This window comes from Heterodontus francisci, chromosome 1, assembly GCF_036365525.1.
Source record: "Heterodontus francisci isolate sHetFra1 chromosome 1, sHetFra1.hap1, whole genome shotgun sequence".
Lineage (NCBI taxonomy): Eukaryota > Metazoa > Chordata > Chondrichthyes > Heterodontiformes > Heterodontidae > Heterodontus > Heterodontus francisci.
Genome location: NC_090371.1, coordinates 39,700,200 through 39,723,057, shown reverse-complemented (window position 1 = coordinate 39,723,057; position 22,858 = coordinate 39,700,200). Strand labels below are relative to the sequence as shown.

Sequence of the window (22,858 nt, the reverse complement as noted above, 5' to 3'; positions counted from 1 at the left end):
CAGTAGTCAGTAGAGTTTAGAGCAGTTGAAGCGAAGAATGGATGGTGAAAAGAAATACCTAGACCTAGATAGGATCAAAATCTCCTAGTGCACAAAATAAAACTCTAGAATTAAGAAAATAATGCACAGATCCTGTGTGAACGAGGTGCTGTTCATGTATTTCATCCCAGCCTTTCAACTAAATTGGAATCATGGCCCGGATATTAATGGGGAAGTGGAAAGCATGTGGGGGAGCCTGTAAATGGATGAGGAACCTGCCAAATACCAGCAGGGCATCGTTTAAGTAAATTCCAGCAGATTGTCACCTGACAAGCCTGGCTGGCAGAGATTAGCGAAGCCTTCCTTATGAATCCAGGAGAAGAATGGAGGTGGTGGTGGTTGTAGGAGCTCCTCCTGTCCCTATTTGCTGCTGCTGGGCTCTCCCTGTGCTGAATTCAAAAATCGGTCCTGGTGGTGGTGATATGAAGGAGGGAACCTGGCCCAGGGCCTGAATTGCTGGAATAATTATTATGGCAGCTGGGAACTGTGTGTGTAGCAGTATGGCTGGTTGTTCCCATGATTTTAAAACTCCCTGGACCCCAAGAGGCCCTGGATTTGGGAAGAACCTTGGGAAGTTGGGGCTGGAGAACAATTAGTGTCAGCAGCAAGGTAGTTGAAATGGCAATGCACAAGTTTCTGCTGAAACACTAGCCCTGATTTTCCAGAGAGAGAGGGAAATGGGGAAAGCCCAGAACTGTTGGGAATGCTGAGGTCCTGATGAATTTAGCAGCCGGGTGTTTTTAAAAAAAAAAAAATCAATCCATTTCAGGCCTGGCTGCTGGCCAGATTAATAGGCTGGCTGGTTGTCATGGAACCGGTAACTGGGAAACATCATTGGTTGATGGGGATGTTGTTGGTCTAACATCTGGAGGGGGGCAGGGTGGTGGGTACCAGGAGAGATTGTGGGTTTGGAATGGAAAGGGTTGGCCTATCATGATGAGATTTGCTTACGAGACCTGGAGGAAGCATTCCTGCTCTTCCTGGTCCACAAGCAGGGCTAGAAAAAGCATTTACCCGCTGGATCCAGCTGCCCCCACCTGCCTTTAGCTGCTAGGTTTCCAGAACCCTGTGAAAACAAGCCGGCTAGTGATGGGTTTTAAAAAGCTGCCAAAATCTGGGAAAGGGAGCCTTTATTAATATATTATAATCATGAACCTGACTCTCCAGAGCGGGTCCAGACGTCCCCATACCTGTTATGATTAAAACTGTGGTAGGTATGACCATGGCAAGTTAGTTTGGGTTTAAAATTTAGCAATTTTAGCCTCTCTCCCGCCCATTGTGGTGGCAAAGATGTAAAGGTTAAAATTCTCTGCAGTGTTTCTTTTCTCTTGTTTGTTTTCAGATATTTGAGTTACTAAAGTAGCATGGCTAAAATCTGAGAAGATGGAAACACAAGTAAATTTATTGAATGAAAATTTTTTCATTCTTAGTGTGATTTTGGAAAGTATATTGATATTGCTGTGTCATTGTTTTCCCCTGCCCCGTGACAGTTTTTTTTCCTCCCTGCTGGTCTTTTCATGCCCTGTACATTTTTCCTAGACATGATGATGTGAAATTGGAAACTGTTCTGGTCGCCATCATTGACTGCCAGCCCCTCAGTAGTGTATGTTGTCCTTAAGCTTTTCTTGATCTCTGCTTAAAAGTGTCTCTGTTAGGAAATGGTTTAAAGTCAGGAACTCTCTTTGTGGGGATTCATGGTTTGCAGAAAACTGAGTATTTTGTTAATTCTGAAAATAATATAATTCATCTTGTCACAATTCCCTGAACCCAGGCAAGTAAGGCCAGTTCTGATGAAAGGGCTTTTGACCTGAAATGTTTACTCTCTTTCTGCAGGTGCTGCCAGACCTGCTGAGTGTTTCCAGCATTTTCTGTTTTTATTTCAGTCTCTGCCTCATTCTTTTTTTTATTTCCAAAATATACTTTATTCATAAAAATCTGTATAAAAAAAAAAATTACATTGCCAAACAGTTTCAAACAGCACCAAAAAATACAAACATTGCAAGGGAGATCAGTTTCCTTCAATACTATCATGAGTTTCTTCACAACCCTTGCATTTCACAATTGTCATGCCAATTACAGTTTTACATTTACAGCAAATGAAAATATTAACGATACAGTTCGAGGGGTTTCCCATGGATCCAGCCCCTCAGTTCAGCTTGGTGGGGGGACCTTACACTGTGGTCTTTCCCCATTGAGGCTTTGCTGCGGCTGCCCCAAGCTTTCGTGCGTCCCTCAGCACGTAGTCCTGGACCTCGGAATGTGCCAGTCTGCAACATTTGGTGGTGGACAACTCTTTGCGCTGGAAGACCAGCAAGTTTCGGGCAGACCAAAGGGCGTCTTTCACCGAATTGATAGTCCTCCAGCAGCAGTTCATGTTTGTCTCGGTGTGCGTCCCTGGGAACAGCCTGTCGAGCACAGACTCCTGTGTTACAGAGCTGCTTGGGATGAACCTCGACAAAAACCACTGCATCTCTTTCCACACCTGCTTTGCGAAGACACATTCCAGGAGGAGGTGGGCGACCGTCTCTTCCCCACCACAGCCACCGCGGGGGCATTGTGCGGAGGGGGCGAGACTTCGGGTGTGCATGAAGGATCTGACTGGGAGGGCCCTTCTCACCACCAGCCAAGCTACGTCTTGGTGCTTGTTTGAAAGTTCTGGTGATGAGGCATTCCGCCAAATGACTTTGACGGTCTGCTCGGGGAACCATCCGACAGGATCCATTGTCTCCTTTTCCCGTAGGGCCTTGAGGACATTCCGTGCAGACCACTGCCTGATGGACCGGTGGTCAAAGGTGTTTTCCCGTGGAAACTGCTCCACGAAGGATAGGTGGTACGGCACGGCCCAACTGCACGGAGCGTTCCGCGGCAATGTGACCAGGCCCATCCTTCGCAACACCGGGGACAGATAGAACCTCAGCACGTAGTGACACTTGGAGTTTACGTACTGGAGGTCTACACACAGCTTGATGCAGCCGCACACGAAGGTGGTCATCAGGATGAGGGCCACGTTGGGTACATTTTTCCCGCCCTTGTCCAGAGATTTGAACATCGTGTCCCTCCGGACCCGGTCCATTTTAGATCCCCAGATGAAGCGGAAAATGGCTCGGGTGACCGCCACAGCGCAGGAGTGGGCTATGGGCCAGACCTGCGCCACGTACAGCAACAACGTGAGCGCCTCGCACCTGATGACCAGGTTCTTACCCACAATGGAGAGAGATCGCTGCCCCCACATGCTCAACTTTTGTCGTATCTTGGCTACTCGTCCTCCCAGGTTTTGGTGCACGCCCCGGCCCTTCTGAACCATATCCCCAGCACTTTCATGTCGTCTGACCTGACGGTGAAGGGGACAAAGAATCGGTCAGCCCAGTTCCCAAAGAATATGGCCTCGCTCTTGCCGTGGTTAACTTTGGCTCCCGAGGCCAGTTCGAACTGGTCGCAGATGCTCATCAGTCTGCGCACGGACAGCGGATCCGAGCAGAAGACGGCGACGTCATCCATGTACAGGGAGGTTTTAACCTGAGTGCCTCCGCTGCCTGGGATTGTCACCCCTCTTATGCTCGCATCCTTCCTAATAGACTCAGCAAAGGGTTCAATACAGCAAACAAACCAGACAGGGGAGAGGACAGCCCTGTCTGACTCCAGATTTGATCGGGAAACTTTCCGATTCCCACTCGTTGATTGAGACTGTGCTACTGATGTTTGTGTAGAGCAGTTGGATCCAATTGCAGATTCCCTCCCCAAACCCCATTTTGGAAAGCACATCCATGTAGGTTTGTGATATCCTGTCAAAAGCCTTCTCCTGGTCCAAGCTGATGAGGCAGGTGTCCACCCTCCTGTCCCGTACATAGGCGATCGTATCCCTGAGTAGCGTGAGGCTATCTGAGATCTTCCTGCCGGGTACAGTGCAGGTCTGATCGGGGTGAATCGCCAACTCCAGAGCAGACTTGACTCGACTGGCTATGACTTTGGACAGAATCTTGTAGTCAACGTTAAGCAGTGAGATGGGCCGCCAATTTCTGTTTTCTGCCCTCTCCCCCTTCCGCTTGTAAATGAGGGTGATGATGCCTTTCCTCATGGATTCTGACATGCTGCTGGCCAGGAGCATACTCTCATATACTTCCAGCAGGTCCGGGCCGACCCAGTCCCACAGGGCCGAGTACAACTCGACCGGTAAGCCGTCGCTTCCAGGAGTTTTACTCGTTTCGAACGACTTGAAGGCCTTTGTCACCTTGTCCAGAGTTAGCGGCTTGTCCAGTCTCTCCCTCCTGCTGTCATCTCAGACCTCTCTGATAGATGACAGGAAGGACTGGGAGGCTCTGCTGTCTGTGGGCTTCGTGACATACAGCCCAGCATAAAAGGATTTGCTGATCCTTAGTATGTCAGACTGCGAAGACGTTGCCGAGCCATCTTCTTCCTTCAGGCTGTGTACAGTCTCTGCCTCATAGTTATGCAGAGGTTCAGTAAACATTGGGCTCCTCCTCCTGGGTGTCCAGATCATAGGGCTTGGCAATATGTATAGATTCACATTGAGGTAGTTCTAATTTTCTGTGGCATTGTTCAGCGTTATTGAGATCTGAGTGAAATGCAGAGATGAGTGCATGGAATTTTGCAATATATCCATTGGAACAAAGTATTCAGCAGAGTATCATTCCTAACTTGGGTTGTGTCTGGAGAGAATGTATTAAGATGTTATGCTGAAACAAAGTACGAGTAGTTACAGGTCTGTCATGTGATTGGACAGAAGCTATTTCAAGTGATTATTTTAAAGCATCACATAAGAAGCACACTGCATCACAATAGCAGAGACCCGCAAAATATTTGCGATCAAATTAGTGTCTTTATTGCAACAGAACTTCTTTTAAATACAGGATTTCTAGTTATTCTTTCAACAAAGACTTAACCAGAATCAAAAATTCTTACTCTGGTAAAAGCTACATAAAGCTGTCTATGTATAAAAACAGGCCAAGGAATATAAATTTTGTCAAAAGTCTGGCCTTGTGACTTGTTTATTGACTATAAAAATCTAATTGGTAACTGTTTTTCCCCTGAGTTGAAAAGGCAGGCATACAGCTGATTAGCTCAATATTATATTCAAGGAATAAACATTCTATTTCCTTTAAATCTGATTGTTATAATTTCAGCATCTATCATCAAAGAAAACAACTTCCTAGCTATCAACTTTGTCCATACAAAGTCCTTGTTTAGGATTCACGTTCTGTAGCAATATTATGGCCTGGATTTGATGGGCCTCCTGAAGGGGAGAAGGAGGTGGAGAGAGGTTGGGGGCACAGAGGATTGCAACGACCTTCACGCCCAGAGGCCAGTTGGGGCATCATGTACTCCAATCCTCCACGTATCTCACCTGACTATGTATGAGCCCACCAAATACACCCACCCACAGATGTGCACCTTAAACTGACCAGACAGACAAAAACTGTTTCTGTTTGCATTCTTTTATGGGATGTGGGGGGTCACTGGCAAGGCCAGCATTTGTTGTCCACCCCTAATTACTCTTGACAGCAGTGCCTTGCTAGGCCATTTCAGAGGGCAGTTCAGAGTCAACCACACTTTGCTGTGGGTCTGGAGTAACATGCAGGCCAGACCAAGTAAGGGCAGTAGAGATTTCCTTCCCTAAATGACATCCGTGAACCAGATGGGTTTTTATGACAATTTCACGGCACCATTATTGAGACTAGCTTTCAATTTCAATTTTTTATTAACTAGGTGAATAGTGGGATTTGAATCTGTGTCCCCAGGGCATTAGCCACAGCCTCTAAATTACTAGTCCAGTGACATTACCACTGTGCCACTGTATATTGTAAATTGGATATTGTAACATAACTTCCCTCCTTTTGTACTCTATGCCTCCATTTATGAAGCCCAAGATCCCAGATGCTTTTCTGTTTCTATATGTCCCATCATTCAAAAATCAATGCACATGCACCTCCATGTCCTTCTGTTCCTGCACACTCTATAGAACAGTCTAGTCTATATTGCTTCACCCTATCCCTTCTGCCAAATTACTTCTCACTAGTCTGTATTAAATTCCATTTGCCACCTCGCTGCCCATTCTGCTAGCCTATCCCTGCGCTGTTGGAGGTGGTTCGTATGATCCTTACTCTTTGTTTGCCACACCTCCAAGTTTGGCATCATCGTCAAATTTTGAGATTCTACTGTGTTCCAAGATCCACTGATTACCATTCTCCAGTCTGAAAAACAACTGTTTGCCACGAGTTGATTTGGGTTTTTCTTTACAGCTTCAGTTCTTGAGCTTGCAATCTGGTGTTTCCTATAACTTTAAAAAAAAAAGCATGTTTGTAATTGTTTAATGGATTATAAAAAGTGAACCACCAATTTCAAGAAGAAATTTTCAACAGTATAAACGTAAGCTGATAACAGCCCAATGACATTGTACAATTGTGCTCTAAATTCTATAATACGCCTAAAAGGTTTCAGCCCGTGGGGTAGAAATTGGACCTTTGGTTTCTGGTGCAAAATGATCGCAACGATGGCTAATTTTCGGTAGCAATGTCCTGCACCAATCAGTGCCAGGGTATGGATGGTGTTGTATTAGATAGGCAGCTGCTCAGGCATCCATGGCACCCACCCGAGACTGGCATTAGGCTCCTTACATATGTAAATGAGGATCTCGACATCCGTTTCAGGACCCTTGTGCTGAATTATTTGGCAATGAGTGGTGCAGATTCCAAGCCTGCTCTGCTCAAGATTCTTCAGTAGTCACTGCGACCTAAACAGCTGCAGCCACCACCAAAAATGTAACTTTTTAAAAAGCATGTTCCCTTGTAGCCAGGAAGATGGGGTGGGGATGGTCAGGGGTTGTGGTGGAAAGCACTCTGCTGTATAAATGGACAGGTACAGTAACCCTCTGTTTAGCTCCCTGAACCCAGAATAGATGATTGAATCTTGAATAAATATGGAAGCATCCTTTTCTCTACAACCAATTCTGTAACCCAACAGAGGATCTTCACATTTCTGGTCTGAGTCATCTTTTCCTGAACAGGCTACTGTGAATCCCTCCTCCACTCCCTTCCCCTTTCTTTGCATTGTAAAATGTCAGTAGTCCAGGTTCCTGCTCTTGGGCCACAATAGTTTATTTTTGCTTGATACTATATTTATCATCTGGAAAGCGATTTGAGGAGAGGAGTAAATGAGCTGTCTTTGTGCAAATGGGCCACATTTAATGACTCGCGTCTAAATTTTTAAAAAATTAAACTTTGTTTTCTGAATTCGTTTAAAAATATATGAAATTGAAGCCTTTTAAGCTCATAGCGGGGGGTGCTTCCATTGTTCAATCACAACAGTGGCCAGCGGCAGGTGTTTTAAAAACAGAGGAACTTTGAGCTGGATTGACCTTTGTTGCACTACTCTGATGTCTGCCTAATCCAAAAAGTTTGTTCAATGCCTCTACTGCTTGTTTAGGGCCTGTTCACAAGTTTTCAGAGAAAAAATATGGGAAAGTGAAAATAACCTGGTTTAGATAAGCTCATCAGCTAATTAGTTGATCAACAGAGCAGATAACCAACCTCTGGTAGAGTATTTGCTCAATATGCATTTTTGCTGCAATTGTTCGATGAGGTGTTTCATTGTTGGCATTGGCGGATGAAGGTTTCGGGGGAGCGTAGGTCCCGTGAGACCAAGTATCTACCCCACCCACTGTAAAGGCATTTAATAAGTCCACTGCTTTGCACTCACTGGTACATTAATTAGCTGAACTGTTCTGCATTCAGAGGCACTTTAAGCAGCTGAGCAGTAAACAATTGGAAAACACCAAGGAGCTGCTCAGCTGTATATTTCATTCTTCTCAAAAGAAAGGGAAGGTCTGATGGTTTACGTTAATCAATACAAATAAAGCCAGAACTAACCAAGAAATGTCAATATAATTTCCAGTCACAATACACAAGCCAGCAAAATACACCCTTTTTTAAAAGACTTGAATTGCAATTTACTCTCTGATTTCAAAATAACCAGGCTGATTGCAGACATAACAGCAATTGCTTTGGATTTCTAAATCAAGCTTTCAAAATTCAGAAAGGGCTGTGTCAGGAACTGGGGATATACAAATTTACTGGTCATAATTTCCATAAGTTTTCCATTCTCTATTGTTTCTCAAGCAATAGTTAATAGCCGCTTGAGAGGTACAAAATTAAAGGTATTGACTGCAGTCAAACTGGCCCAAATTCTGCTGGTAATAAATTTGAGTAATTATTTCTATTTGCTACCTTTTTCCCAAAAGCAGCAAAAGAATAGTAAGATTAATACCCTGATTTCTAAAAGTGGAAAACACTGCCCCCCCCCCCCTCATAATACCCTGCATTATTTGTTGCACAGTATCAGCCTTTGTGTCTCTGCTGGAATACTAAAATGTTATTTTACTGTTTTCGATTAGAATGTTCTTTTCCTGAATAATCAAAAATAGGCCAAAGTTAAAGGATTTCAGCACAAAATTTACCACTTAGTAAATTTCCCTTCTCATCCAGCCTGGCAGAGATTGAAGATTTGACCATCTGGCTGCTCATTTATGGAGTAGTGCTTGACTTGGAGTAGTGGTGCTTAATCGGGCAGACAATATTGAAATGATGAGGGAGAGAAAGAGAATTTGCATAAGAGACGAAGCAGACTGCAAAGAGATAGCCCTCCAGCTTGAAGGTTGAGAGTTCAAACCTTATAGTTTTTACGCTGATATGCAATTTGTGGGCAGTGTGTGGACTCCTGTCATCTACAGCACATGATGTAAACAAGGAAAACTCCTTGCTTCTGAAGCATGGGATCGGACTTTTTCTGAATTCCAAGAGGTAAAGAAAAGGCTTTTTTTTTGGTTCTCCAGTGGGCACTGGTAGAATGGAGATGTAATTTTTTTTTAAAAAGGAAAGCTGGAGATCATGAAAGAAGGACAGACTTGCATCTATGTAGCGCCTTTCAGAATCTCAATGTCCCAAAGAGCATTAGAACTAATGAGGTGTTTTAATGTAGCCATTATTGCAGGAAATGCAGAAGCCAATTTTCATAGAGCAAAGTCCCACGAACAGCAATTTTGACTGACCAGATAATCTGTTTAAGTGATGCATAAAACCAGAAGGACTACTTGGCATCGACCTAGGCACTGTGGGCGTACCTACATGGACTGTAGTGGTTTCAGAAAGCAGCTCACCACCACCTTCTCGAGGGCAATTGGGGATCGGCAACAAATGCTGGTCTTTCCAGCAATACAAACATCCCAGGAACAAATTTTTTAAAAACAGTTGGTCAAAGGATAAATATTGGCCAAGACACCAGGAAAAGTTCCCCAGCAGTTCTTTGAAATAGTGCCATAGGATTTTTTACATCCACTGGAGAGGGCAGATAGGACCTCTGTTTAATGTCTCATCCAAAAGATGACACCTGCAACCATGCAGCACTCTGTCAGCACTGGAGTGTCAGCTTGGAATATGTGCTCAAGCCCCTGGAGTGAGACCCACAACCTTCTGACTCTGAGCCGGGAGTGCTGTCAAGAACCAAGTACAGCACAGGAACAGGCCATTTGGCCCTCCAAGCCTGCGTCTCTTCAACTGAGTTTCGGTGCCCACTTGCACACGATTTTCCCCAGAGTGCTACGACCAATGTAGAAGTGTATTTAAAAATGTTGGTTGTTCTATATTGGGCAAATTTCCCGCTGGACCATAAAATTGAATGTTGCATATGCACTTCTCAGCAGATAAAATTATAGGTCTAATCTGACATGAGTCAGGAAGCATGGTGCATTTGCAGAATATTGATGGAAGCCATGGAGAGGTTTGCAGCAAACTGTCCTGATCTTGCTGAAAGAGGATAATTAGTGTTAGATGAGGTTTCTGGGAGGTGGGGGGAATGAAGTATTGCTGTTCAAACATTACATCTTTAATGAAGAGCTTGCATCTTTCTGCAACTAGTTGGCAGTTTGTGTTTGTGTTGTAAGGCAGTTTCTAAACATGTTCTGGAGCAAAAAGTAAAGCAGTTTGAATTGCAAAAAATGGCTTTACATATATTTTAAAAATCATTTTAAGGTAATGCTTGCAAAAAATACAAGGACTGAAAATGCATCGCCTGCAGTTAGGATGAGGATTATATCCATGAGGGATCTCCATTGCTGATCCCACCAAAGTTTGTGAGATCTCAGTCATAACATAATTGTACAGAAGGAGGCCATTCGGCCCATTGAGTCCATCCCAGCTTTCTGTAGAGCAATCCAATCAGTCCCATTCGTCTTCTCTATCTCCGTAGTCCTGTAAGTTTGTTTCCCTCAAGTGCCTGACCAATTTCCTTTTGAAATTATTCATTGTCTCTGCTTCCACCACCCTCATAAGCAGCGGGTTCCAGGTCATTACCACTCGCTGCATAAAAAAAAAAGTTCTTCCTCATGTTTCCACACCCTCCGGCATCACTTGCCCAGAACCTTAAATCTGCGTTCCCGCGTCCTTGTACCATCAGCTAATGGGAACAGCTTTTCTTTGTCTGCCCTGTCCAAACCTGTCACAAACTTGTACACCTCTATCAAATCTCCCCTCTATCTCCTTTGCCCCAGGAAGAACAACACCAGCTTCTCCAACCTAACCTTGTAGCTAAAATCCCTCATCCTGGAACCATTCTGGTAAATCTCCTCTGCACCCTCTCAAGGGCCCTCACATCTTTCCTAAAGTGTGGTGACCAGAACTGTGGCCTAACCAGAGCTTTATAAAAGTTCCACTTAACTTACTTTGCTTTTGTACTCAATGTCTCTCTTTTGAAGCCCAAGATCCCATATGTTTTGCTAACAACTCTCTCAATATGTCCTGCCACCTTCAAAGATCTATGCACTTGCACACCCAGGTCCCTTTGTCCCTATACACTCTATAATGGTACAGTTCTAAATTGCTTCTCCTGTCCCATTTGCCAAAATACATCACCTCACATTTCTCTGTATTAAATTCCATCTGCCACTTGTCTGCCCATTCTGCTAGCCTATCATGTCCTGGGGTATGATTCTTTATTAGAATGGCACATGCCTCACCTGCTCCTCAAGATTGCAAACTTCCTCAAAGCAACGACACATGGGGATGAACAAAGAGATGCTCCTTCTTGAGGGAGGGCTGAAATTGCTGCCTCATTTGCAGAGCGAGAACCCTCACCTGGGCCTGCTGGTGGGCAACACTTCTGCCATCTGGTGGCTTGGTGGTCTCATCTCATCAGGCGTATTGCCGCTGATCCTACGCTGGGTGCCTCCTCAAATCCAGAATTACAGGAGCCCTTTTCCAGTAGCTTCATCCCTTTGATACTCTGGACTTGTATGGAGCAGGTAGAGGCTTTGTGTCTTTCAAGGCCCTCTTTCACTGCACCCTGTTGAGTTGTGAAAGGATTGTGCAGAAGGGCTTCTAATTTTTGGCCCAGTGAAGTTCAGAGTGAAATATTTATCAAAGTTTTTTGTTTTATCAGTGATACTTAATTGTTTTAAAAGATTGACCGTCTTCTAACAGAGTAAGCAGATGGTGATGTTTTGTTTCATTCCAGTTTTTGATTAATGTAGACATGTCTTTTTTTTATTTAATGTTTGTATTATAAATGTTTTTCAGATTCCCTCCATTTCAGTATTTAATACTGAATGCGATTTAACTAGGAAGTTGCACTTAAATGACTAAAAGAACTGTGGCAATTGTTCACACCTTTTTAAAAAAATTAATTAAATTTTTAGTTCATTACATCAGACAGCGTAGTTTCCTATTTCACTCCTATGCACTTGGCCATTCAGCTGCTATTCTGAAGACTATGGTAGTATTCAACTGACTGAGCAAATACTGAATGTACTTTTTGCTTTGTTAATTAGCTAAGTAGCTGTCTTACTGGCTGAAGATATGTAATTGAATATCATTTGGGTGAGATTTCATTTAGTATAATAATACAGTGCATTACACTGAATGCAATTTAACTAGGAAGCTGCACTTATTTAATAGACTGTTCATCATTTCACCAATCAATAGATTACCAGTTTGCCAAAATAATAAATTGTCTCTAATTTCCTACATTCAAATTGTATCTTAAGTTACCAACTTCAAATGGACAGGAAATAACTGATGGTTGTCAAGCATGTGTTCTGGAAAATAACTTAGTCTAGCTTCTTACAGTAAGTTTTTTTTTAAAGAAATTACATTTAACTTTGGAGTTCTGACTGATATTGTAACAGTCAAGACAATTTTACTTCATGTTTAGAAAATTTACTCCTCTGCTCCAGAATAGGCAACTGGAAATCAATTGGATTGATACCTTTTTGAACTGAAACGTTTAGGTAGGGATATTTGGATCTGAGTTAATGGTGTGCTGCAAGTGCAGATCAAAAACATCTTGGTGGCTTCAGTTAGTTAGGATATTGAATCGTTGAGCTATGCCAAGAACATCACAGGTCTGAGCTCAGTTAGCTGATCTCAAATGGATGGTTGTGGGTACTAGAATTGGAAGTAGTGGGGGGGGGGGTGGGCGGTGGTAAGGGGAAAGCTGGTGGAAAGAGCTTGTGAGGGTGGGGAAGGGGAAGAAATATTTTTTAAAAACTTTGTTAGGCCTTCTGAAGACAAAACGATATTTTGCTTTGCTGGTTGGTAACTACTGTCATAGAATGATCCTATAAGCTGATTTTTGTGTTTTGCTGTGTTCCTGTGTTCTCCGGTTGACAATTGTAATTATATCTCACATTTAGTAAACATACTGTTTTAAATTTCATGATCACAGCTTGTACAATCAGTATTACTTCCAGGTTGTAAATTGAAACAATTGCAAAAGAGGTGATGCAGAGAAAAGCCTTTTTATGCAACGAGTGGTTAGGATTTTGGAATGCGCTGCCTGATATTGTGGTGGACACAGATTCAGTAGTAACTTTCAAAAGGAAATTGGATAAATACTTGAGAGAGAAAAATATTGTAGGGACATGGGGGAAAGAATGGGGTTGTGGGACCAACTGGATTGCTCTTCGAAAGATCCAGTGCAGGATCGGTGGTCCAAATGGCTGCCTTCTATGCTGTGCTATTCTATGATTCAGCAATAGTGCAGTGAAGCAAAAGACAGCATATGAATCTTGAATTCAGCAGTGTAGTTCTGTGCTTTATATATGCAAACCTGCATCAAAATGTTGTAGTTACTAAACTGGCTGTTTAGAAGCACTGTGGCAAATAGGTTTCACTGAACCATGTCGCAGTGTTTATATTGCCAATCAAGTGCTGAAGAAACTTGCATATCCAACCCTGAAATATGCAGGAACAAAAATAATTTTTTCACAGTTGACTGTTCAATTTTGATGTTGAATTGCTGCAATTTAATCTTAAATATACTAAACTTCACAGTTGACTCTCTTTTAAAGGTATTCCCTCACTTCCTCCAGCAGTACTAGTCCTTCGTCATAGCTGCTGATATAAAATAAATCCAACAAGTTTGAAACAATTAATTACGATATTGTATATATGTGTTTTGTTTTCAAAGTTACCACACAAAAGCTTGTAGATTCTGCTTTGTCTTTTTATAATTTGTTATCCAAAACTAAGTTTTAAAAAAAAAAAACTTTTCCTTGAGTTTCCATTCTCCTGAGTTTTCCATTTAGAGGTCAGGGTGCTCAAGTAGCAAGTCCTGGCATTCTTGTGAATGACCAGTCTTGCTGTTAATTGTGCAAGTATCTGGAATTCACAGGCAAGTTGCATGCTAGAAACGGCAGTCCTTTTTTGGATGATTGTGATTAGCTCAGACTTTCTCATAGGCCTCTTCAGGCATTTTAGACACAAAGTTGTATTTGTAAGTTTATTATTTTATATGTCTTGCAAATGTAATTGCATTTGTACGGTAAGTACTCAGCTCAGTGGAGAAGATGGAGGCTGAAAGAGTTTTCCAAAAACAATTTGAGTTATTGGATCTCTTATTTGTAGGCTTTGCTGAATGTTTATGTTTGACAGCATAGCTATTGAGAACCCTGGCATACAAGCTTCTCCTGCATTGCAGCTTCGGTCTCAATATAAGTTCATCTAAGGACACAGAGGTTTTTTTTTCCCCTGATGTGTGTGTACGTGGTATATAATTTGACTTCTAATAGAATAGAATTGTGTTTTTTTTAATGGGCTTACTGTATAGTGGTTAAATTAAATCTGTCATTACAAAAGGTTAACAAATCATTAGCAGCATCACAGGTCAACAAAGCAATTAAAAATACGAACAAAGCACTGGAGTTTATTCCTCTGGGTATAAAATTCAAAAGTAGTGAAGTTATGTTGAACTTGTATAGGACCCTGGTCAGGCTGAATTTAAGAGTTCTGTGCACAGATCTGGTCTCCATGCCATGAAAAGGACATCGAAGCTCAGGAAAAAGTCTACAAAAAAGATTTACAGGGATTGTACCAAAACTGTGGGATTACAGCTATTGGGGGAAAAATTGAATAGGCTTTTTTCCTTCAGAAAATAGAAGAGGAGTCCTGATCGAGGTCTTCAAAATTATGAATGGGTTGGACAGGAGAGATGTGGAGATGAGAGATATAAATATGAGGTTATCCACTTTGGTGGCAAAAACAGAAAGGCAGATTATTATCTGAACGGCGATAGATTGGGAAAGGGGGAGGTGCAGCGAGACCTGGGCGTCCTTGTGCACCAGTCACTGAAAGTAAGCATGCAGGTGCAGCAGGCAGTTAAGAAGGCAAATGGTATGTTGACCTTCATAGTGAGAGAATTCGAGTACAGGAGCAAGGATGTCTTGCAATTATACAAGGTCTTGGTGAGACCACATCTGGAGTATTGTGTGCAGTTTTGGTCTCCTTATCTGAGAAGGATGCTCTTGCTATGGAGGGAGTGCAGCGAAGGTTCACCAGACTGATTCCTGGGATGGCAGGACTGACATATGAAGAGAGATTGGGCCAGTTAGGTTTGTATTAGCTAGAGTTTAGAAGAATGAGAGGGGATCTCATAGAAACCTACAAAATTCTAACAGGACTGGACAGACAAGATGCAGGAAGGATGTTCCCGATGGCAGGGGAGTCCAGGATAAGGGGTAAGCCATTTAGGACTGAGATGAGGAGGGATTTCTTCACCCAGAGAGTGCTGAACCTGTGGAATTCTCTACCACAGAAAGCAGTTGAGGCCAAATCATTAAATATATTCAAGAAAGAGTTAGACATAGTTCTTGGGGCTAAAGGAATCAAGGGATACGGGGAGAAAGTGGGAACAGGATACTGAGTTTGGATGATCAGCCATGAATGGCCTACTACTCCTCCTATTTTCTATGTTTCTATGGCGAGAGATTTCCACTTGATAGTTTCTAGTAAATCATATAGGAAATGAGGAATTTCTCTACTCAGTAATTATAAGAACTCGCTACCACAGGAAATGGTTGGGGCAGTTGGATTGATGCTTTCAAAATGAAACTAATCTAGTACATGAGAGAAAAGGAATAGAAATAACAGCTTATATTCATTTAGGAGGATATGCTGAAAGGCAGTGGAGTACGAGGAGATTTGTGTGAAGTATAAACACCAGCACACTTGAACTGAATGGCCTATTTCTTTGTTAGAATTACGTGGAACATGCGTGTAAAGTTTTAAAAAAAAAAGTCCTGTAAGATGTCATAAGGCATGGAGATGAATTCACCCATGTTTTGGTGTTGAGAAATGAACAATTTTATAGCTTTACTTCACGTATTCTTTTTGGGAATAAATGATGAGTTATGATAACAGTGGTGTTCCACTTTAATCAGAAGTCAGGGTGGCCTTGCCACTTTGCCATTTGTTTCCCTCTGTACACTTTTATTAAACTTTTCTTTGTATCATTTGAATTAGGTCCTGGAATCTGTTGAACCACTTGCACAGCTGTGGTAAAATATCACAAGGCAAAGCAATTGTGTGTTACGTGGTTTTTAAATCAAGCTTGTTTATCATCAAAATAGCTAATCACACCATTTTTTTCCCAATTTGTTTTTTTGCTTGTAAATTTTTATCATAGGTGCGAGATGTTAGTGTTGAGATTTATGACATTTATCACCTCTTGAGCATCCAGTGTCAGATTGTCTCCAGTCAGATGCAGTACTGCCAGATTAAATGGGATTAGAAAGGATTGTTTTTTTTTAAATCTCATCTTTTTCGCATGCTATGGCCATGGGTTTCACCAGCCCATGATCTAGTCTCAACAGAAATAAATTTCATGATATGCACCTGTTAGGGTATATAACAAATGTAGTGGTTTTATAAGGCTGAGATTAGCACAATTTGCTGGGATAGTGACAGAATAAATGTAAATTTCACTGGATCTGGAAATGCTTAACATTTGGGAGCTGAAGTTTCAGCTTCTATAGTTCTAGCTCGGTAGGCATGACTAAAAAGTATTGTAATGTTGATTTAGCTCAAATATTTTATTTTATCCATAATTTCCTCAAGGAATCTGGGCACTGCTTAAGCCAGTTTTTCCAGTCACAACAAAAGTGCATGGGGCCTGTTAGGTCCATTGTACCACCTTATGACTTGACTACACGTTTCACCTCCTGCTGATTCCACAGATATGTTTTGTTTCAATCAACATAGCAAGCAGTCTGTCAAGAACATCCTTTTGCAAGTTCAGACAGGTGGACTTTAGATAATCGCAACAACTGGGCTGGATTTTTCACACTGGAGGACTTCCCAAGCTTAAGCAGAAAGTTGCTGCTGGCTCCTTTTTAGACAGGTGCTCCTTTATAGAAATGACTGGGTTTCCAGACATGAGATTAGTTTACCATAGAGGAAATCTGGTAACTGGAAGTCCAGTCCCACTGTACTTCCAATGGCAGCGTGGTGCTCTGGGAATTTTGGTCAGGAACCAAAGTGAAATGGCAAAGCTCGTGGCGTAGGGTACCCAAGATTGAAAAGAGTAAAAGAGAGACAATAAATAAAGAAATCATAAGATAATACCAAGCTTGTAGGAGGGAGTAAAGAGTGAGAGAAATGAGGCTTCTGTGCAGATTAGAATGTGATGTAATGCTTCCTGCTGTCTCCGTCCTTTCAGAATTTCATGACGCTCCTCAGAATCTGAGTCTCAAAAAAGATAAACCATTGCTGATCTTTTAACTGTTAGCAGTTAACTCAAACTGTAGGTGAGTGCAGGCCTTCCCACATCTCCATCTCCTGCGGCAGTCGTGAATGGTGGTAGACAATTAAACAACTAACTGCAGGAGGTGGCTCCACAAATATTCCCATCCTCAACGATGGGGGAACCCAGCACATCAGTGCAAAGATAAGGCTGAAGCATTTGCAACAATCTTCAGCCAAAAGTATCCAGTGGATGATCCATCTTGGCCTCCTTCTGAAGTCCCCAGCATTACAGATGCCAGTCTTCAGCCAATTTGATTCAGTCGTGTGATATCAAGCAACCACTTGCAAGGGCTGTGGGCCCTGACAACATTCTGGCAATAGTACTGGAGACCAGTGGTCCAGAACTTGGGCCCCTAGCCAAGCTGTTCCAGGACAGCTTCTTTGGCCCCTTGTCTCGAGAGACAATGGGTAAATGCCTAGAGGTGGTCAGTGGTTTGTGGAGCAGCGCCTGGAGTGGCTATAAAGGCCAATTCTAGAGTGACAGACTCTTCCACAGATGCTACAGATAAAATTGGTTGTCGAGCCTGTTACACAGTTGGCTCTCTCCTTGAGCTTCTGTCTTTTTTCCTGCCAACTGCTAAGTCTCTTTGACTCACCACTGTTTAGCCCCGCCGTTATGGCTGCCCGCCAGCTCTGGCGATCGCTGGCAACTGACTCCCACAACTTGTGGTCAATGTCACAGGACTTCATGTCGTGTTTGCAGACGTCTTTAAAGCGGAGACATAGACGGCCGGTGGGTCTGATACCAGTGACGAACTCCCTGTACAATGTGTCCTTGGGGATCCTGCCATCTTCCATGCGGCTCACATGGCCAAGCCATCTCAAGTGCCACTGGCTCAGTCGGGTGTATATGCTGGGGATGTTGGCCGCCTCGAGGACTTCTGTGTTGGAGATACGGTCCTGCCACCTGATGCCAAGGATTCTCCGGAGGCAGCGAAGATGGAATGAATTGAGACGTCGCTCTTGGCTGACATACGTTGTCCAGGCCTCGATGCCGTAGAGCAAGGTACTGAGGACACAGGGTTGAAACACTCGGACTTTTGTGTTTCGTGTCAGTGCGCCATTTTCCCACACTCTTGGCCAGTCTGGACATAGCAGTGGATGCCTTTCCCATGCGCTTGTTGATTTCTGCATCGAGAGAGAGCTTACTGGTGATAGTTGAGCCTCGGTAGGTGGACTCTTGAACCACTTCCAGAGCGTGGTCGCCGATATTGATGGATGGAGCATTTCTGACGTCCTGTCCCATGATGTTCGTTTTCTGGAGGCTGATGGTTAGGCCATATTCGTTGCAGGCAGCCACAAACCTGTCGATGAGTCTCTGCAGACACTCTTCAGTGTGAGATGTTAAAGCAGCATCGTCAGCAAAGAGGAGTTCCCTGATGAGGACTTTCCGTACTTTGGTCTTCGCTGTAAAACGGGCAGGGTTGAACAACCTGCCACCTGATCTTGTGTGGAGGAAAATTTCTTCTTCTGAAGACTTGAATGCACGTGAGAGCAGCAGGGAGAAGAAGATCCCAAACAGTGTAGGTGCGAGAACACAGCCCTGTTTCATGCCACTCAGGATAGGAAAGGAGTCTGATGAGGCACCGCTATGCTGAATTGTGCCTTTCGTATTGTCCTGGTATGAGGTGGTGATAGTAGCTTTGGTGGACATCCGATCTTTTCTAGGAGTCTGAAGAGACCACGTCTGCTGACGAGTTCAAAGGCTTTGGTGAGATCAATGAAAGCAACGTAGAGGGGCATCTGTTTGCGGCATTTCTCCTGTAGCTGGCGAACGGACATCAGCATGTCAATGGTGGATCTCTGCTCGAACGCCACACTGTGCCTCAGGGTAGACACACTCAGCCAGCTTCTGGAGTCTGTTTAAAACAACTCGAGCGAAGACTTTCCCCACTATGCTGAGCAGGGAGATTCCATGGTAGTTGTTGCAGTCACTGCGGTCACCCTTGTTCTTATCGAGGGTGATGATATTGGCATTGCGAATGTCCTGTGGTACTCCCTCATCCCAGCACAGGCAAAGCAGTTCATGGAGTGTTGAGAGTATACCAGTACAGCTACAACACTGGCATCTACCTGGCGATGTGGAAAATTGCTCAGGTGTGTCCCGTACACAAAAAGCGGGACAAGTCCAACCTGGCCAATTACTGCCCTAACAATCATCAGTAAACGGCGCTTGCTTAGCAATAACCTGCTTCGTGATGCTCAGTTTGCGTTTAGCCAGGGCCGCTTGGCTCATAACCTCATTATAGCCTTGGTTCAAACATGCCTTGACAACTAGGCAGCATTTTGATTGAGTATGGCATCAAGGAGCCCTAGCAAAACTGGAGTCAATGGGAATCAGGGGGGAAACTCTCCGCTGGTTGGAATCATACCTAGCACAAAGGAGGTTGGTTGTGGTTGTTGGAGGTCAATCATCTCAGCTCCAGGACATCACTGCAGGAGTTCCTCAGGGTAGTGTCCTAGGCCTAACCATCTTCAACTGCTTTATCAGTGACCTTCCTTCAATCATAATGTCAGAAGTGGGGATGTTAGCTGATTGTGCAATGTTCAGCACCATTCGTGACTCCTCAAATACTGAAGCAGTCCGTGTAGAAATGCAGCAAGACCTGGACAATATCCAGGCTTGGGCTGATAAGTGGCAAGTAACATTCGTGCCACACCAATACCAGGCAATGACCATCTCCAACAAGAGAGAATCTAACTTTCTCTCCTTGATATTCAATGGCATTACGATCGCTGAATCCCCCACTATCAACATCCTGGGGATTACCATTGACCAGAAACTGAACTGGAGTAGCCATATAAATACCATGGCTATAAGAGCAGGTCAGAGGCTAGGAATCCTGCAGCGAGTAACTCAGCTGACTCCCCAAAGCCTGTCCTCCATCTACAATGCACAAGTCAGGGGTGTGATGTAATACTCTCCACTTGCCCTAATGGGTGCAGCTCCAACAACACTCAAGAAGCTGAACATCATCCAGGACCAAGCAGCCCGCTTGATTGGCACAGCATCCACAAACATTCACTCCCTCCACCACCGACGTACAGTGGCAGCAATGTGTACCATCTACAAGATGCAATGCACCAAGGCGGCTTGGACAGCATCTTCCAAACCCGCGACTTCGACCACCTAGAAGGACAAGGGCAGCACCTGCAAGTTCCCCTCCAAGCCACACACCATCCTGACTTGGAACTATATCGCGATTCCTTCACTGTCGCTGGGTCAAAATCCTGGAACTCCCTTCCTAACAGCACTGTGGGTGTACCTACCCCACATGGACTGCAGCGGTTCAAGAAGGAAGCTCACCACCACCTTCTTGAGGGCAATTAGGGATGGGCAATAAATGCTGTCCTTGCCAGCGATGCCCACATCCCATAAATGAGTCTTAAAAAAAAAAAATTAGCCAAGTGCGTTGCTAGGATTTGCATTGCCTCATCATTCTGCTATCCCCCTTCTGTAGTCTGTTCTTTTCTGAGATTGTGCGCACTCTTTTTTTTTTCCTTTCTGACAAAAATGACTCTTAAGTTATTGTCAATCACAGACTGTTATAATTTAACAGCTATTTCTCTTATGGAATTTGCAAATAGTGCAGCTTCACTGGGGTATGCATGCATTTCAGGATACCATATCCATTTCTTTGAAGCTTTCCCTGTATATGTGTCCCTACAGCTCCTTTACTGTACAGGATAATACCCTTGGATTTGCCAATACAATTTGAGGGTAACGATAGATGTAATATCTGAGATGCACAAAATATACATGAACAGCAGCTCACGCCCATTATGTATACTTTTGCTGACCTTGTAGACTCCTAATGCATTAGAGAAAGGCCTTAGGAGTTAGGGAGGTGGCATTCACTACATGTAACACTTGCTTTCACGTAGTTTTGCTGTTGTGCTGACGTATCCCTTATCACCCAGTTCCACTATTTCATCCCATTTCCTTCCTGCGATTTCAATGAGAGAATTTATGCCATTCGCTCAGAAGTCTGAGGCTCTGTTCTTCCTGATTCCTTTTGGATCCATGCAGCTACTTCTGCTTTAAGAACCGTTGAGCTTTAATTTTCTCACAGCTGCACCCTTAAGTGTTTCCTGCTTCCTCCGCCATGTATTTAGCAGGATCTTCACCGTAAGTAACCAGTTGCTGGTAGGACTTGCACAATCTTATCTGAGTCTGGGTTTTCTACTGTGTTCAGCTTTGGGGTCATTGGATAGGTAGAAGTCCCTTTAAACTGTAGCTATTGCAGTGGAGTGCAGTACTGGCCACACTAAAATTCAGACACTACTCCTCAATCATATCTGAGGAAGGATGTTCTTGCTATAGAGGGAGTGCAGTGAAGGTTTAACAGACTGATTCTTGGGATGGCGGGACTGATGTATGAGGAGAGATTGAGTCGGTTAGGATCATATTTGCTGGAGTTCAGAAGAGTGAGGGGGGGGATCTCATAGAAACCTGTAAAATTCTAACAGGACTTAACAGGGTAGTTGCAGGAAGGATGTTCCTGCTGGTGGGGGAGTCCAGAACCAGAGGTCATAGTCTAAGGATACAGGGTAAACCTTTTTAGGACTGAGATGAGGAGAAATTTCTTTACCCAGAGAGTGGTGAGCCTGTGGAATTCGCTACCACAGAAAGCAGTTGAGGCCAAAACATTGTATGTTTTCGAGAAGGAGTTTGATATCGCTCTTGAGGTGAAAGGGATCAAAGGATATGAGGGGAAAGTGGGAACAGGTTACTGAGTTGAATGATCAGCCATGATCGTGGTGAATGGCAGAGCAGGCTCGAAGGGCCGAATGGCCTACTCCTGCTGCTATTTTCTCTGTTTTTATAACTCTCCAGCTGACTTGATATATTGATCATCTGGTACATAGAACACTTCCTGGGTACTTGCCAAATGTTGTGTCCCACTTCTATCTAAGTGGTCCTCATAAATCGGAATCAGAAGCATTTTACTTTTGTGGATATGGTTTATCTTGGCAACTATTTGTTTTGTCTGACTCTGTTTGTGGTTTGTCAAGTGAATGTGGCATGGACTCAATGGGCCAAATGGACTCCTTCTGTGCTGTTATGACACTAATGGCTTCTTGTTTGCATGAAACCAGTAAGGTTAGAGAAACGTAATTTGAACTATTTGAATGGTCTTTCAAAGGAATCCCTGAAACCAAATACGATTGGGATAGCCCAGATGGTTTGATCAGAATTTTTAAATGCAATTCACGACTGCTTCATGGCATAATGGCTGGAGATTTTTCACTGCAGTGTCTCTTGGACTGTGATTTTCCTGTCTACTAAAGTAAATGGAGGGAAAAATTGCAGGTTGGCAAGTGAGCGAGTGAAAAGGCCCAGCCTGTGCATCCAAGAATCCAGTGTCCATCTTGTAAATGATCAAGGCGAAATACAAGCTGTGGTACTTGAGGCTCCTTTGGGGACAGTGATTACAAAATCGGGGATTTGGAAATATGAATCTCCAAGAGCGATTTATTACAAATCTATGACATTAACTAGTTAACCAAATAAATGAGGATCTCTTCCAAATGAAAGGCTGTTAATTAAACTTAAAAGCTTTTAGAATCCAGAGTAAATCTTGGAAATGAACAAAGGAATTGGCTCAAGAATAGAAAGCAAAAAAAAAACTTGATTTGTGTGGAGAGGTAGTGAGGGGGCAGGGTGCACTTGGGGCCACTACTGTTTCGAATTACATCACTGACTTTGATGCAATGGTACTCATATATTTGCA

At 43.4% G+C, this 22,858-nt stretch overlaps 1 protein-coding gene across 13 annotated transcripts in view; it reads left to right on the top strand.

Moving 5' to 3' along the window:
- ctbp1 (C-terminal binding protein 1) overlaps positions 1-22,858 on the top strand; it is a 365,789-nt gene that overhangs the window by 160,054 nt on the left and 182,877 nt on the right. The window contains exon 1 of one of the 13 annotated variants that reach the window (XM_068029424.1): positions 21,215-21,252. The exons of the other annotated variants lie outside the window; for them this stretch is intronic. Coding sequence (XP_067885525.1) covers positions 21,230-21,252 — 23 coding nt within the window. The 5' untranslated portion in view covers positions 21,215-21,229. Of the gene's footprint in view, positions 1-21,214; positions 21,253-22,858 lie in introns of those variants that run through there. 13 annotated transcript variants of the gene reach the window in all.